Source organism: Bos mutus, chromosome 23 (assembly GCF_027580195.1).
Source record: "Bos mutus isolate GX-2022 chromosome 23, NWIPB_WYAK_1.1, whole genome shotgun sequence".
Lineage (NCBI taxonomy): Eukaryota > Metazoa > Chordata > Mammalia > Artiodactyla > Bovidae > Bos > Bos mutus.
Window position 1 is genome coordinate 13,054,962 of NC_091639.1, and position 17,736 is coordinate 13,072,697.

General features: G+C 41.1%; 1 protein-coding gene across 3 annotated transcripts in view; it reads right to left on the reverse strand.

Annotated features, from left to right (window-relative positions):
• Positions 1-17,452, reverse strand: part of DEK (DEK proto-oncogene) — a 31,802-nt gene extending 14,350 nt beyond the window's left edge. The window contains exons 1-7 of one of the 3 annotated variants that reach the window (XM_070361359.1): positions 17,219-17,407; positions 16,686-16,839; positions 11,659-11,760; positions 11,325-11,434; positions 9,783-9,877; positions 8,775-8,895; positions 1,849-2,037 (exon numbers count right to left, since the gene is read on the reverse strand). In XM_070361359.1, the coding sequence (XP_070217460.1) occupies positions 1,849-2,037; positions 8,775-8,895; positions 9,783-9,877; positions 11,325-11,434; positions 11,659-11,760; positions 16,686-16,830 (762 nt within the window). In that variant the 5' untranslated portion in view covers positions 16,831-16,839; positions 17,219-17,407. Of the gene's footprint in view, positions 1-1,848; positions 2,038-8,774; positions 8,896-9,782; positions 9,878-11,324; positions 11,435-11,658; positions 11,761-16,685; positions 16,840-16,950; positions 17,064-17,218 lie in introns of those variants that run through there. The other 2 variants (XM_070361360.1, XM_070361361.1) reach the window with 2 other exon arrangements.
• Positions 17,453-17,736: the final 284 nt, after the last annotated feature.

Here is a 17,736-nt window from a genome sequence, read left to right on the forward strand (position 1 = left end):
TCTTAATAATAACAGTAATAGCAGCTAATATTTACTTAATACTGTGCTATGTACTGCTCTAAGTGCTTAATACAACCCTTGGAAGATACTACTACTATTATCCCCATTATACAGAAGGAAATTGAAATACAGTTTTAAGTAATTTGCCCAAAGCCAAACAGTGATGATCAGAACACAGCTGGGATTTGAACTCAGTTTCCAAAGGCCATGCTCCTAACCATAGTACCTCTAAGAAAAAATTAAATGTTTATATTCTAAGACAACTTTTCATGCTTTAAATCTGCCTTTGAAAAGGTTTTGCAAAGTTTAATGAACACACACAGTAGATAACCAAAAATGTGTTGAATGAGGAAATCTATTGCAGAATTGCTACTATTACATATTCACATGTAAACAAACATGTTTTCCTCCCACTTCCTTAAAATCTATTCCATAAAAACCTCAGTGCTCAGATTACTCATCTTCCTTCACACCAAAAATATATATTAAGATACTATTTATGAAACACCTGCTGGATCTGTAGTATTCTTTTTAAAACTAGGAAGTGCTTCATAGTTAGCTTTACAGAAGTCTTTATAGAATCTGACATTAAAACACGCACGGATTTTTAAATACCCAAAGACAAACACAAAGCGCAAACCTTTAAAAACATAGTTTACCACGTCTTTATTCTAATAAAGTAGTCATCAACTGAAGGTGATTTTGTCCCCAGGGGACACTTTGCAATGTCTAAAAACACTTTTGGTTTTAACTAAAGGTTGGGGGCAGGGGTGTGCTTACTAGCCTCTAGTAGGCAAACTCTACAATGCACAAGGCAGCCCCCCCTCCACACGGAAAAATCATCTCCACCCAGGTCAAGCCACGTTAACCAAGTCCCTAAGTAAAACAAGGGAGATTACCCAGGCAAGTTCTGATCATAAAAGGGAGCACCAAAACAGGAAAACAGAGTCAGCAAACCACTACTAACAACAGGAAATCATTCCTTGTACCCACTCGTCCTCATCTACTTGGCTAAAGGTACATATCAAGAAGAGGGTAAGCTAACTCCTTAAATGGTTCAGCAACTCTCCTTCCGAACTCTCTGGAAACTAAATATTCTCAACATTTCATTGTTGTTAAGTTGCTAAGCCGTATAACTATTTTGTAACCCCAAGTACTGTTTTAGCCTGCCAGGCTCCTCTGTCCATGGTATTTCCCAGGCAAGAATCCTGGAGCGGGTTGCTATTTCCTTCTCCAAGGGATTTTCCCGACCCAGGGATTGAACCCGTATCTCCTGCAATGGCAGGAGTATTCTTTACCACTGAGTCACCATGGACGTCCCAACATTTAAAAAATACTCCCAAGTAAAAGAAAATGGCAGGCATTCCGAAGTGATACAAAACTTGCCCACCAACAAAATAAACTTCAAATGCTGCCAGTCTCATTAAGTAATCCCAAAGTGAGATAAAATGGTGGTCCTTAAATCCCTTGCTTTTTTGCATAAAACAGAATAAAATAGCACAAGTCAATCAAAAAATACTGATATACTATGAAAAAATTCTAAGATCTCCTTTATGGTCCTGTCACACATACCCCCGCCCCGCCTTCATTTATGTACTCTAGTCTCCAAGGTCCAGCTCAAATCCAGTCCACACCAACCTCACTCTTCCAACCAACTCTTGCACTCCGGCACAGTAATAAAACTAAAAGCTCCTTAAGAAAAAGAAAGGGCTTACACTTCATCATTTCTGTGTCTTTGGAATTAAAAACCACCAACATGGTATATATGTTTTCTGACCAATCTATTATACAGATGAATATTTAACTCTCCGCATGAAAAGAAATGAGGAAAAAGTGCCAACATTTTACCTCCTCTTCACTCTCTTTATCTTCATCCTCTGAGGACTCTTCTTTGTTTTTCTTTTCCTCTTCATCACTGCTAGATTCATCTGACAGGATTTCAGGACATTTGGTTCGCTTAGCTTTCCTGGCCATCCCAGAACTGTTCCGTTCCTTTTTGTTGCCTTTGCTAGAACTTTTTTTAGATTTTGGCAATGGCTGCGTAAAATAAAGAATACCAATGAGGTCTTATAAAGAATACCAACGAGATACTACAGTTCCAAGTCAATTACCTGTTTCTGATAACTACTTCTCAACTCAACGGCTTCTTAAATCACGCTTCTTTCCTGACACAAGTTTAGCAGCTTTACAGAGTAATACACCTCTAACTTTACGTGTCACGTTAACCTTTTTGCCTGCATTACCAATAGCTTTTCATTCCTCTGAACACCCAGGCAAGAGACTCTTCACATACTGATATAGGACTAGAAGTCTGAGTGCACACTGTGTGACATTTAAGACTTCTATTTACACTTCACCAGGACAATATTTTCAGTCAGACTCATAATTTATTTCATCCCTATCAACATTAAAACTGTCACTGTCTTCCTGCTTTAGGGGACCCTTCAATCAACAGACTGAGAGACATCATCCATAAAGGAAATAAAACCTCACTTTACACGTCCTGATTTTATGAACCATATAGTTTATATTCATATTACCTAGGGGTTCTACTTTCAGGAATGCCAGGATTATATTCTCACTTATGATTTTAAACACGCAGTTAAGTGTTGAGTATGTTAATTATGAAACTAATTAGGAACTACAAAATAAGTGCCACTGCCATTACCTTGATATTCAATTAAACCTTGCATATTTAAAAAGCAGAGATCACATGAGGAAAATGATTTGATTATATTAACCAACAAATTTAATTTTTAAAGGCTTTCTTAGGGGAGTAATTGGTAACTTCAGAAACTGAAAACCATAAAGTAACTTTGCATAAAGATTCTGAAAAGATATACACTGCTGCTGCTAAGTTGCTTCAGTCGTGTCTGACTCTGTGTGACCCCATAGACGGCAGCCCACCAGGCTCCCCCGTCCCTGGGATTCTCCAGGCAAGAACACTGGAGTGGGTTGCCATTTCCTTCTCCAATGCGTGAAAGTGGAAAGTGAAAGTGAAGTCGCTCAGTCGTGTCCAACTCTTTGCGACCCCACAGACTGCAGCCCACCAGGCTCCTCCGTCCATGGGACTCTCCAGGCAAGAGTACTGGAGTGGGGTGCCGTTGCCCTCTCCAGATATACACTGAGGAATTAAAATTATGGGTATCTTTTGTCTTTGTTTTTGCCTATGTTATTTTCTACAATAAGTAGAAACATTAAGAAGAATTCCATAACATTACCTTAAGATACGCAATTGTGTACACGTTCTCGGTAACTTTAAGTGGTATCTCTCACGAATACAGCAGAACCACAGCTCCCTTCCCTTCCGGAACCTCCCAGGCTTCAGAGTCACTGTTACCCACACCAAAATTAAGAAGTGGCTGTTTTGTGTAATGTGGCACTTTCAGGCTATCTACAACCCACGGGACAGCCTCCAGCTTGCCCAACCTACCCTTCTAAAGGCAGACTGGGAAACAGTCAATCTAGGTGCCTCCAGAAACTAAGGTAGTGGACAAAGATATTTCTCAGAGAGGTTCTCCATAAATCTCCTAGAATAAACATATATAGATAATCCCATTATGTGAACTACTGCCATTACCATCTATTACCAGGAACCAATCCATTTTGATGAATTCTTTGATAAGTGTTTGGAGAAAAGCTAACTCTGTCTAAACTCACTATTCATTAAATGAAATCCAAGATATGAATATATTTGAAAAAAGTAATCTCCCTATGTCAGCTCAGGAACCAGATGCAGGTGTTAAGAAAATAATCTGTATGTGAAATCAGTTAAGATGAGGACTGGAATGGGGAGGCGGGGTGCTGGATAAATCTACACGAGAAAATGAAAGGATGTTTCATCATTCAAGAACCCAATCAAGAAAATTCAACTTCTAAAAATAAATGAAGAGATCTTCATTTTTAAAAAGTAATAATATATAAGTGCCTTAGAACTTTCCTATATTGGTTCTAAAAATAGTTGAATATATTCATCGGAAACCAGTGTCAAGAGCATCATCCCCTTTGAGGAACAAAATCTAACAAACAAGGTAGAAGTACAAAAGCAGAGTAAAACAACGTTAAACCAACACTTTTAAGCACCTTTAAGACTATTCTAGAAGATGAATACTAATGACTTTATAGTGTTTTCCTTAAATGATGGAAGCATATGGTAGCATAGAAAATAGCCTGAGATTGATACCATTAGATTAAGGAGTAATCACCACAAAATCAGATATGAAAAATGGATATAATAAGATGTCATTAAAAAAAAGATAAAACAATGGTTCTCAAAGTATGGTTCACAGACCCTGAGAGTTTCCTAAGACCTTCCCAAAAGCCCTAAAGGTCAGAACTATTTTGACAGTAATACCAAGAAGAGTATTTATTTGCTCTTTTCACTGCCCTGACATTTGTAGTGACTGCTCAAGAAACAAAGGTAGGCAAACCTACTGATACCTTATCGAGACTGAGGCAGAAACTTGGGTTTGTAGTCATTTTACTCCTCACCACCTCATAACCAACCATACACTAGTCCTTGATGTTGACTCTCAACCTCTGAGCACATCTGCACAACATCTGTACAGCAAAATGGGAGGCTCACATGCAGTACTCCCACTGCGTAAGGAAGTTCACGGATTTTCTTGACGAAAAGCATTTGTGCAACTGAGCAGTGAAAGTGCCTGGGAAATACCATGGACAGAGGAGCCTGGTGGACTCCTACAGTCCACGGCCTTGCAAAGTTAGCTACTTTTTTCTTTGGAACATCATTTTTAAAAGGATAATTGAAAAACAATGCCTATTCAGACTTAGTATTTGATAGACATATTGTCAAAAATGATTGTGAGTCTGTCACCTCAAAAAACAAAAACACCAAACTGACAGCACTTGTTTCCAATGATGAATTTCAAAGTTTCAAGTGAAAATTAAATTTTGGAAAGTTTACCTCCACTATCATGGGCCTGACAGCCTCCCAAGTACTTGAAGATTTTTTCCCCCCTGATAATAGTTATGTTAATGAATATGGTTTTTTGACAGTGAAATGTGCTAGCATTTGGAAGATATGCGTAATTCAGGGAATCAGTATTTTCCAAATGGAGGGTACCTATTACAAAATCACACACAGGTAAAAGGTCCAAGTTTATTAACATGGTTTTAAATACTACATTCCAACTAACCTTTAAGACTCTGCCCCACTCCCACAACTGTGGAGGTTTAGTACTGTATCAAAGGCGACTATCCAAAATTACCTGAAATGCTTTTTTAAAATATCCCCCCTTTTTCTAACTACATAGCTGTGTGAAGTTGGATTTTTTTTTCTTATACTTCAAGCAAAACAATACATTATTGCAACAGAAGGAAATGCAGAAGCAAATGAGAATAGATCTGTCTTAAGTCAAGACACAAACAGATCTGCAAAACACAGAATGTCATTCTTCTCATTAAAATTTTGGAAAGTATAGCTATTTTTCAGACAAAATATTACTTTTGTTAACATGCAGTGGGTCTGTTGCTATTTTAGAACTTTTCAGTTTTAATTTAGAATGCAGTATATATCAAAATACTGTACTGTAGCGTATTCTAAATTTAAAAAAAACTGAAAAATTTATTTGACAGTACATATCAAAATCACAGAACTGTACAAAAAAGATCTTCATGACCAAGATAATCACAATGGTGTGATCACTGACCTACAGCCAGACATCCTGGAATGTGAAGTCAAGTGGGCCTTAGAAAGCATCACTACGAACAAAGCTAGTAGAGGTGATGGAATTCCAGTTGAGCTATTCTATCTCAAATCCTGTAATATAATGCTGTGAAAGTGCTGCACTCAATATGCCAGCAAATTTGGAAAACTCAGCAGTGGCCACAGGACTGGAAAAGGTCTGTTTTCATTCCAATCCCAAAGAAAGGCAATGCCAAAGAATGCCCAAACTACTGCACAATTGCACTCATCTCACACGCTATTAAGTAATGCTCAAAATTCTCCAAGCCAGGCTTCAGCAATATGTGAACCATGAACTTCCAGATGTTCAAGTTGGTTTTAGAAAAGGCAGAGGAACCAGAGATCAAATTGCCAATATCCGCTGGATCATCGAAAAAGCAAGAGAGTTCCAGAAAAACATCTATTTCTGCTTTATTGACTATGCCAAAGCCTTTGACTGAGTGGATCACAATAAACTGTGGACAATTCTGAAAGAGATGAGCATACCAGACCACCTGACCTGCCTCTTGAGAAACCTATATGCAGGTCAGGAAGCAACAGTTAGAACTGGACATGGAACAACAGACTGGTTCCAAATAGGAAAAGGAGTACGTCAAGGCTGTATATTGTCACCCTGCTTATTTAACTTCTATGCAGAGTACATCATGAGAAACGCTGGGCTGGAAGAAGCACAAGCTGGAATCAAGATTGCCAGGAGAAATATCAATAACCTCAGATATGCAGATGACACCACCCTTATGGCAGAAAGTAAACAGGAACTGAAGAGCCTCTTGATCAAAGTGAAAAAGGAGAGTGAAAAAGTTGGCTTAAAGCTCAACATTCAGAAAACGAAGATCATGGCATCTGGTCCCATCACTTCATGGGAAATAGATGGGGAAACAGTGTCAGACTTTATTTTTGTGGGCTCCAAAATCACTGCAGATGGTGACTGCAGCCATGAAATTAAAAGACACTTACTCCTTGGAAGGAAAGTTATGACCAACCTACATAGCATATTCAAAAGCAGAGACATCACTTTGCCAACAAAAGTCTGTCCAGTCAAGGCTATGGTTTTTCCAGTAGTCATGTATGGATTGAGAGTTGGACTGTGAAGAAAGCTGAGTGCCGAAGAATTGATGCTTTCGAACTGTGGTGTTGGAGAAGACTCTTGAGAGTCCCTTGGACTGCAAGAAGATCCAACCAGTCCATTCTGAAGGAGATCGGTCTTGGGTGTTCTTTGGAAGGAATGATGCTAAAACTGAAACTCCAGTACTTTGGCCAGCTCATGCGAAGAGTTGACTCATTGGAAAAGACTCTGATCTGGGAGGGATTGGGGGCAGGAGGAGAAGGGGACAACAGAGGATGAGATGGCTGGATGGCATCACTGACTCGATGGACGTGAGTTTGAGTGAACTCTGGGAGATGGTGATGGACAGGGAGGCCTGGCGTGCTGCAATTCATGGGGTCGCAAAGAGTCGGACACGACTGAACTGAATTGATATATCAAAATGGGCTTCCCTGGTGGCTCAGTCTGTAAGAATAATCTGTCTCCAATTCAGCAGACCTGAGTTCAGTCCCTTGGGTAGGAAGATCCCCTGGAGAAGGAAATGGCAACCCATTCTAGTATTCTTGCCTGGGAAATCCCATGGACAGAGGAGCCTGGTGGGCTATCATCCATGGGGTCACAAAGAGATATGATTTAGGGACTAAGTCACCACTACCAAATATAAAAATAACTCACATAAACAAAAGCTCTAGAGGTCCTCATTAAGTTTAAGAAAATGATAGGGTCTTGAAGCTAAACACATTTGAAAACCACTAAGGAAAAGTTGAATTAAAAGCATGCCTCATAATTCAGACAACTTAGTAACTGCTTCTGGGGAAACAGTGTTCAAACTCATCTTATAGATAAACCAATGAGAATTCTATCCCCAACATCTCTTCAATTTGTAGCTACATGACAAAAATATCCTTAGGCATCACTGTCCAGCTAATAGTCAACAGGACCAAGAGCAGGCAAAAATAAAAGTCCCAGAGCTATTTCCCAGTTTTCTAATCTTAATGCCCTTCTCTCCTCACTAATGGACTCTGAGCTCCTAGGTCTTCTAGATCTCTCCTCAATTCTTTCCTATTAAGATGAGAAAATAAGAAAATAACTGCTAAAAGACTTAAGCTGAAAAGGCAAGTTCAGATAATTACCACTTCAATTCAGTGATGTCCTTTGCTACTGTTAAACAATTTGGGCAAATCTAATCCGGATTTGAAGCTGAAACTCCAATACTTTGGCCACCTGATGTGAAGAGCTGACTCATTTGAAAAGACCCTGATCTTGGGAAAGATTGAAGGCGGGAGGAGAAGGGGATGACAGAGGATGAGATGGTTGGGTAGCATCACCGACTCAATGGACACGAGTTTGGGTCAACTCTGGGAGTTGGTGATGGACAGGGAGGCCTGGCGGGGAGCGGTTCATGGGGTCACAAAGAGTTGGACACAACTGAGTGACTGAACTGAATCCAGATTTTAGAAGAATGGCAAAAACCACAAGACCATTTCACTCCCCTGTCCAGCTCCTGGGCTCTCTTGATGTTTCTAGAAATCCAACCCAAGAAACTTCAAAAAGCCAGCTTTTTTCCACCCCTTTTTCATAACCTTACTCCAGTATCTAGTAAATCTCTGGCTCTAGCACATCACCTTGTCTTTCTGGATCTGATTACAGGCTGTACACCCTCCTTCACCAGTCCAATACTTCCTCCTCAGCCCTACTTCTGTTCAAGTATCTTCTAGATGCATAACTCTGGATTCTTTGTATTTCTGTCCCATTTGACATTTAGATAACAATTATCTATCTTTCTTAATCTTAAATCCTTTATGCTTGATAAGGAGAACACATCTGTATGCCTTCTCTGTTTTCTCTATCAAAATTGTTGTGGGTATGTTAACCAAAGGCAAATTCTTTGAATGCAGACGATATTACTGAATATTGATAGCAATGCTGCTAACTATTAAAATGTTCATTAAAAAAAAGACAGAGAAAGGGGAGGCTAAAAAGAATTGATTTGTTACTGAAATAGTAAAAATTGATCCTCACTTTGCCAGAAGGCTTTGGATGCATTAAAAAATTCAAGATCCTTTTCACCAGTTCACTATTTACACCCGATCTCTCCAAGTCAAGAACCTCGCAGATGCTCTTTAACATGGCATTTCTAAATCTGAAAAAGAAAATGGAAAAAGCCAATGTGATTACATAGGAAAATTTATAAACATTCTCCACAATGTAAAGATAAGAGCTAACCCAACTGGCTCAGCCACAAACATTAAGAAAGCAGTCAGTGTTTCTCTGAATCTTAGAAGTACTCCCAATAATCTTGACTGGTGCATGCACAAAATATAGCCAGGTACTATTATAAACAGAAAACATCATTTACCATTTAAGTTTTAATGGTGGTATAAGAAAAAACTTCATTCACTAGAAAATAATGTAAAATATTTCATTACTTAAAATTCACAAACTTGTTAATTCTTCTGGCTGGTGATTAAATACTACATTTTCCCCTGAGTATTCCTACTGACAATGTCTCAAAGAAAGTAATAGGTAATCATATTTAATACTCAAGTTTTAAACTACAGGGGACTTAATAAAGAACTTTTAAGAATGTATCATCTCATTAAAAAAATTATTTAAAGAATATATCATCTTGTCTGCATTAGGGTGGAAATTATTTCTATTAACTTGATTATCTTCAAAACAGTTTAAATGGCACTTATAAGTGAGGGAATGGAGTGGCTGACACAGAATAGGAGTCAAGAGTTTTTACTACATTTACATTCCCTTTGGACCTTCTAGATTTGGGGCTGGGTGAATGATTTACCTCTGTGTATCGTTCTTCTAAGGAACAGAAATGTCTTTGAGCTTTCAATAATCTTGATAGCCACTATTTTTCAGAAAGCAAGTCAATAGTTTATGATGACATGGTCTTGGAATTTAAAGCAAAGAATCAGCAGTCTACTGAAAATGTAAGGGCAGTTATACTTAAATGTTAAAAAAAAAAGCTGAAGCACATTAATCTAAACGTGATTATTTATAAAGATAACTTACTTTTTCAACATTTCTTCCTTCTTTTTATATTGGATACTTCCTTTTTCAAATGGAAAGCCACTGAACTGACCCACATTCTTCTTTAATGAGGACACCTGAAAATATTTCTCCTATTATTAATGCTACTTATTACCCAGTAATGTAAACAAGAAAAATTTCAAAGCCAACATTTTTCTTTTCACATCAGTCTCCATATTACAATACTGGTTTATTCCACATTTTAAAATTCACAATGGAAAAGTGCATTTGTTACTAAAATATTAACATTATAAAATGTTTACAAACAAAATGTTATCTGATAGCACCCAGGGATGTGGAAAGTTACTACTTAGAAGACACTCTCATTCCCTGGCAGTTCAGTGGTTCCAGCTCCCCGCTCTCACTGTCAAGGCCCAGGTTCATTCTCTGGTTGGGGAATAAATATTCCACAAGCCAGGCAGTGCAGCCAAAATAAATAAATAACGGGGAAAAAAAAAATTTCCCTAAGTAATACAAGTTACCAGTAATATTAATTTTTCATTCAAGAAAGTCAGGGATTTATTCTTTAAAAAGTAAAGAACAGAGTCCCTCCCAAAGTCAATACCATTTAGCAGTAATGGGACTTGTGTAGATCAGACTATTGTCAGGGTTGAATGAGGTAACACACATGAAAACAAAGCTTACCACACTTCAGACGGTCTAACAATGTCAAGCTTTACTTTGCCCATGCACAGCCCAAAGCAAAGTGTCCTCAGGTGTATGGAATACTGAAGTTGTGTGTACAGTATTATGATCAGTAAATGAAACACTGATTTATTTTAACAAACTGTCAGCAAAAATTATCCCGATTTATCAGATATTTCCTCAAAAAATGAAACAATATTCTGTATTGTTTATTCTGAATGGCTAGAATCATTCAAAAAATAAATTTCTTCTAACACAGTTAAAGATAACTAAATCAAAACTTTGATTTCACAATCTGAAATTTTAGTTTGGCTTAAAAACAACTATGGGGTTCCCTTATAGCTCAGTTGGTAAAGAATCCACCTGCAGTGCTGGAGACCCCAGTTTGATTTCTGGGTTGGGAAGATCTGCTGGAGAAGGGAGGGATAGGCTACCCACTCCAGTATTCCTGGGCTTCCCCTGTTGCTCAGCTGGTAAAGAATCTGCCCACAAGGCAGGAGACCTGGGTTCGATCTCTGGGCTGGGAAGATCCCCTGGAGAAGGGAAAGGCTACCCATTCCAGTTTCTGGCCTGGGGAATTCCATGGACTATATAGTCCATGGGGTCGAAAGGAGTCGGACATGACTGAGCAACTTTCACTTAAAAACAACAATATAAAGAGCTCTGGATGTTACAATACTAATGGCTATATCTAGCTACATGTCCTAGGATATGTCATTAAACTGTCTGTCAGTTGGCTCACTTTTATGGAATGGAGATTGATCTAATTGATTTAGTTCTGCAACTAAAGTCCTTTCCAGAACTAAAATTATGTTCCTGTTGTAAAGTATTTTAACACATAAGTACACTACTAGGTAAAAAGTATAAAAAAGGTCTTACTGTTCCTGGTCTGTTGTAAAGCAGTTTATGGAGATTTCTAAGTTCATCTGTTTTCTTCTTACTCAAGAAGAAATGTATCCTTTCAATTTCACAAAGTTTCTGCCCTTTTCCTAGAGGAAAAAAAATACCATGTTAAACACCCATTATGTGTTAGAACATTTAATGAGAATTATTTTTAGAGCTTAGTTTACATATAACTTCTGCTCTCATAGAACAAATTAAATTACACCTGTAATATATTAGTACTTAGTAAACACTAAAAACTAAACACTGCTAACCATCATTTTGTATACTGAGGCATTTTTACTACAGAATGAAAGGAATATAAACTTACCTTGTGCGATTGTAAATGGCTCTCTTTGTAAGGAAGAGACTTGCATTGTCAACCTCTCTACTTTCTTCTTTTCCCTCTTGCCTTCCACAATGAGGCTCTTTTCTAGAAGTTAATTTAACACTTCTTAAGTAACAAAAAGCTTAAAGGATGTATTATATAAACATGTAGGGGAAAAAAACTGTAGAAACCTAGTATCTTATTCTCCTAAGTATGATTTAGAGAAGCAAATGACACAACAGAGGTGAAAATACTTGGTAAGTTAGTATTATCACTGAAATTTTTAAAATTTTATCTACCCGGCCAACCTCACAGAGGAACTGGTGTTTAAAAAAAAAAAAAAAAATCAGAAGGCAAACAAACTTTTATCCAGCTACAATTATTGCTACAGAAGTCAATTTGTGAAAAATCACCAAGATGCTCATTAATCTACAATTTGATTAGACATATTCTATTTATTGGGATTCTGTTTACTGTACATCAGAAAACAGCAAGTTAAAATTTAGATAAAAGAATTTCAAGAGATAACCAAAGAAAAGAGTAATTTAGTAAGCTGACAGAAGAAAGAAAAAGAAGAACAAGGCAGAGCACCCAGGTTAGTTACTACAGCTAGGGTAAAATTAGGCAAGTTAACATTTAAGGCAATCAACTAGGATGCCATTACTTTGTAGTTCAATAAATGATATTCATAATAATGGTCATAAAACCATGGGAAAAAAAAGTTTTGCAATGTTTCGTCTGGACTGCAGTTTTTTACTTTAACACTTAAAACATTAAGCTGGATTTTCTAAAACCCATTTACTTTCTGACTGAGATAAACTCAGACAAATATGAGGACACTAATTACATATTGGTGGCAGGCCTTCCATTCTTTCACCTGAATGCCTTTTTTGTGCAAAGCTGCACTAGATACTAAGGGCGCATCAACAGATGGTTAAGAAATTGAGGGATTCCCCTGGTGAGTTCTCAATGCTGGGGCCCTGGGTTTGATCCCTGGTTGGGGAACAAGATTCCACATGCTACAACTAAGATCATGTGCAGCCAAATAAATAAAAATAATATTAAAAAAAAAAAAAAAGGAAATTGAATATTTCCTGAAAAGAGACCATGTCTAGTAGAGTCTTCTGCTGCTGCTGCTGCTGCTGCTGCTAAGTCGCTTCAGTCGTGTCCGACTCTGTGCGACCCCATAGACAGCAGCCCACCAGGCTCCGCAGTCCCTGGGATTTTTCAGCCAAGAGTACTGGAGTGGGGTGCCATTGCCTTCTCCGAGTAGAGAATTTCATGCAAAGATGGGCTCGACAAAGGACAGAAATGGTATGGACCTAACAGAAGCAGAAGATATTAAGAAGAGATGGCAAGAATACACAGAAGAACTGTACAAAAAAGATCTTCACGACCCAGATAATCACGATGGTGTGATCACTGACCTAGAGCCAGATATCCTGGAATGTGAAGTCAAGTGGGCCTCAGAAAGCATCACTACGAACAAAGCTAGTGGAGGTGATGGAATTCCAGTTGAGCTATTCCAAATCCCGAAAAATGATGCTGTGAAAGTGCTCCACTCAATATGCCAGCAAATTTGGAAAACTCAGCAGTGGCCACAGGACTGGAAAAGGTCAGTTTTCATTCCAATCCCAAAGAAAGGCAATGCCAAAGAATGCCCAAACTACCGCACTCATCTCACACGCTAGTAAAGTAATGCTTAAAATTCTCCAAGCCAGGCTTCAGCAATACGTGAACGGTGAACTTCCAGATGTTCAAGCTGGTTTTAGAAAAGGCAGAGGAACCAGAGATCAAATTGCCAACATCCGCTGATCATGGAAAAAGCAAGAGAGTTCTAGAAAAACATCTATTTCTGCTTTATTGACTATGCCAAAGCCTTTGACTGAGTGGATCACAATAAACTGTGGACAATTGTGAAAGAGATGGGAATACCAGACCACCTGATCTGCCTCTTGAGAAATTTGTATGCAGGTCAGGAAGCAACAGTTAGAACTGGACATGGAACAACAGACTGGTTCCAAATAGGAAAAGGAGTACGTCAAGGCTGTATATTGTCACCCTGCTTATTTAACTTCTATGCAGAGTACATCATGAGAAACGCTGAACTGGAAGAAACACAAGCTGGAATCAAGATTGCCAGGAGAAATCTCAATAACCTCAGATATGCAGATGACACCACCCTTATGGCAGAAAGTAAACAGGAACTAAAAAGCCTCTTGATGAAGGTGAAAGTGGAGAGTGAAAAAGTTGGCTTAAAGCTCAACATTCAGAAAACGAAGATCATGGCATCTGGTCCCATCACTTCATGGGAAATAGATGGGGAAACAGTGGAAACGGTGTCAGACTTTATTTTTTTGGGCTCCAAAATCACTGCAGATGGTGACTGCAGCCATGGAATTAAAAGATGCTTACTCCTTGGAAGGAAAGTTAAGATCAACCTAGATAGCATATTCAAAAGCAGAGACATTACTTTGCCAACAAAGGTTCGTCTAGTCAAGGCTATGGTTTTTCCAGTGGTCATGTATGGATGTGAGAGTTGGACTGTGAAGAAGGCTGAGCGCCGAAGAATTGATGCTTTCGAACTGTGGTGTTGGAGAAGACTCTTGAGAGTCCCTTGGACTGCAAGGAGATCCAACCACCCCATTTTAGCGGAGATCAGCCCTGGGTTTTCTTTGGAAGGAATGATGCTAAAGCTGAAACTCCAGTACTTTGGCCACCTCATGCGAAGAGTTGACTCATTGGAAAAGACTCTGATCTGGGAGGGATTGGGGGCAAGAGGAGAAGGGGACGCCAGAGGATGAGATGGCTGGATGGCATCACTGACTCGATGGACTTGAGTCTGAGTGAACTCCAGGAGTTGGTGATGGACAGGGAGGCCTGGTGTGCTGCGATTCATGGGGTCGCAAAGAGTTGGACACGACTGAGCGACTGATCTGATCTGAGTAGAGTCTAGGAGACTAAAATATACTCCAAAGAAAATTAATACACTTCAAGAAAGATAAAATTGAAGTTCTGTGAGTTGATGAAAGTAATTCTTTTATGGATAAAGGATCAAAACATTGGAGCTGGCTTTGAAGGACAGGCAAGATCTGCAGATGTAACGCTCAGCCCAGACAGAATAAAAAAAAAAAAAGGGGACTCCAGCAGGTGTGTCCTGGCCATGGCGTGTATTAGCTGAACGAAGAATGAACAGACAGCACTCTAAAGCAACTCTGAAGATCACCGGCTTCCCTTCCCTGAATGATTTATGCCTTTTACTGGCTGTTGATTACCATCTATAAGCTAATGACTTCCCTGGTCTACCTCCAGTCCAGAGCATTCTCTTGAGCTTCACACTGGACAGCTCCACTTCATGTCCTACAGGCGCCAAACTCAATGCACCCAAAACAGGAGTCATAATCATCTCCAAACTCACTCACCTTCGTGAATTCTACTTTTCAGAAAATGGTAGTATAACCTACCCAGCTGCCAATGACAGAAACCTAGAAGTCATCTTTTACGAGGCATCTCCTGCCACCTTTCCCCTCACTCCCCAAACTGCTGCCAAGTCAAGTCAATTCCACACCATATTTGGCACAAATTCAAGTGCCGTGTTTCTAGATGCCTCACTAGAAGAGTTATATTTTCAGGGCTAAGTAGGATAAAAACATCCTCCATTTAAATTGTCACATAAACACCTCAGAGGAGGAAAAGAGAACAGTAACAAATTTAAGACAACTACAAAACTGCCTGGGCGTTTAAAAGAAGTTTTCATGTTAAAAAAAAAAATCACAATTTGAACTATCAATCTCCCAAGCATTACTGTACTGGTCATTTATAGTGCCTTTATTGAACACATGACTTCTGTAATTTTTTCCTGACGTGAAGAAATTCATCATCTCAGTGGTATCCAAAAGCAAAAACTGGAGGAAAAAGTGCTGAGAAAGTCTTGGACTAGCAGTGAGATACTGCAGCCAATTTTCAGTTATTACATTATGAATAATTTAAAATTAATCCGTATTTTTCTCCTAAGCGTTTCCGTACTTAAATGCGGGCATGCTTGCCCTCTTAGAGCACCTACCACTTTAGACAAACAAAAAAGCACACCGAGTAATCTCAACCCAGATTGTATTCATAAAATGCTGATTATGGACTGGTTTAGGCTTGGAAAAAAACAAAACCAGTGAAACCTGGTTTGGCTGAGTTGTAATCAAGTATTAAATAAATCCATATTGGGCTAATATCATCAGAGAATGCTAAGATGTCTGATACGGAGATTTAAGTGGCTGGAATCATTTCATGAAGCTGGCATACCTCAACACGCACTGCCCCCTGGATAAACTGACCGCGGGACCACTCCATTCTTTAAGGTTCTCCCCATTTCAAGCGTCTAGTCACATAGATCACTACTGTTCTCCCTCTACACCAAAACTGAGACAACTCTGAGCTCTTTTAAGTTTCTTTTCACAGTTCACTGCTTTCGTACTCTAAGTAGCAACCGCTTTCACCGGTGTTTCCCCGTGAAAGTTAACTCCCTTAAGCCTCTGAAACGAACGTCTGCTGAAGCTCAGCAAATATACTCGAACGATTAAAATATTTCCAGGTCTAGCATTAACAACTTCTTCAATTCTTACTGTCAGAGCCTTACAATTTCGAAACGTAAAGGATGTGTACTGAAGAGCAAAAATAAAAGATTACCATAGTACCCTAAGGCCAGCAGTTAAAAAAAAAAACAGATCTGAAACTTACAAACTTCCTGTCAAACAGTGAAATGTTATGAACGTCTGTCTGTTGCTGGCGAGAAGCAAACTGCACTCCGAAATAACAACAACGGAACGAGGATTTTGTTCTTTTTAAATTGGAATTCACAAAGTTATTTTCTCCACTGCTGCTCGGAGCGCGCACACACACACAAACCCCAGATAATTCCACATTCTTACTGAAGAAAAAAAAAATCACTCCTACTGAGCGTCTCTAAGTGCACAAAGAGCCAGAAAAAGCGTTTTCAGTACAATCCATCACTAGGAAAGACGACGTCCTCTCCCCACCTTTCTCTTCCTCCTCCTCTTCCTCGTCGTCGTCCTCGTCCTCCTCTTCACTTTCCTCTCTCGGGCCGGGCATGTCGGGCTCTTTTTCGGACGCGGGCTGGGCGGGGGCTGCCTCTCCCTCCGCAGCTGTGCCCGAGGAGGACATGCTGTGGACCTGCGGGCGCGGAGCACACCAAACCCCTCGGCTCGGTCTCCCCTAGCTCCCGGCCGCCCCGACCGGCCGGCCCACCCTGCGCAGCCCCAGGGAGCCGCGAGGAGCCCCGACCTCAAAGTTTGCCTCCCCGCGTATCCGAGACGACGGCGCTCACTCCCCCGGGGGGCAGCTTTTCCCTCTGGCCCCGCGGGCCGTCGCGCCGGCCGAGGCGGGAAAGCGCGGGCGCCGCGCCGCCCCTCCCACCGCCCGGCCTCGCGCCGCCGGCCGCCCCGCATCCCCTCCCCTCCCCCCGCCCCAGGCCGCCGTCCAAATGGCCGCGGAGGTGCGGGCGGGGCCCCGCGCGCCCTCTCGGCCTCCCACAGGCCGACGCGGCCCTCACCGCGGGTCCCGGCGGCCACGGGCCTGGCGTGTGAGGGCACGAAGAGGCTCCCGGAGGCGGCGACAGGCGCCAAGGAGGACACGCACGGGCCGCTCGCTAGCGTGACGCTCGCGCCGCGCTCTCGGCTGCCCAGAATCAACACGATTTTCAAAATGGCGGTTCGGGAAGGAAAGCGGGAATGCGGCGGCCAATCAGGGCCGCGAGCTGGGAGTTGGCGCGCGCGGGGTTGGGGGGGCGGGGCGGGCGCTCGCCTCTGAGGAAAGCCCTCCGAGCCGGGGTGGAGCCTCGAGAGGTCGTCCTGGCGGCGGGCGCAGGGGGCTCGCGCGCTCCCGGGCCGCCCCGGTGGCGTCCCGCCGCCGATACGGCGCTCCGCTGGGAAAGCGGACAGGCGGCGTCGCGGGCGGCGGGCGGGAGCGGGCGCGGGGCCGGCGTGGCGGCGCTGAGCGGAAGAACGCTAGGGGGCCTGCCTGTGTATTGTCTCCGCGGCTCGTTCCCGGAAAGGAGGAGGAGCGGCCGTG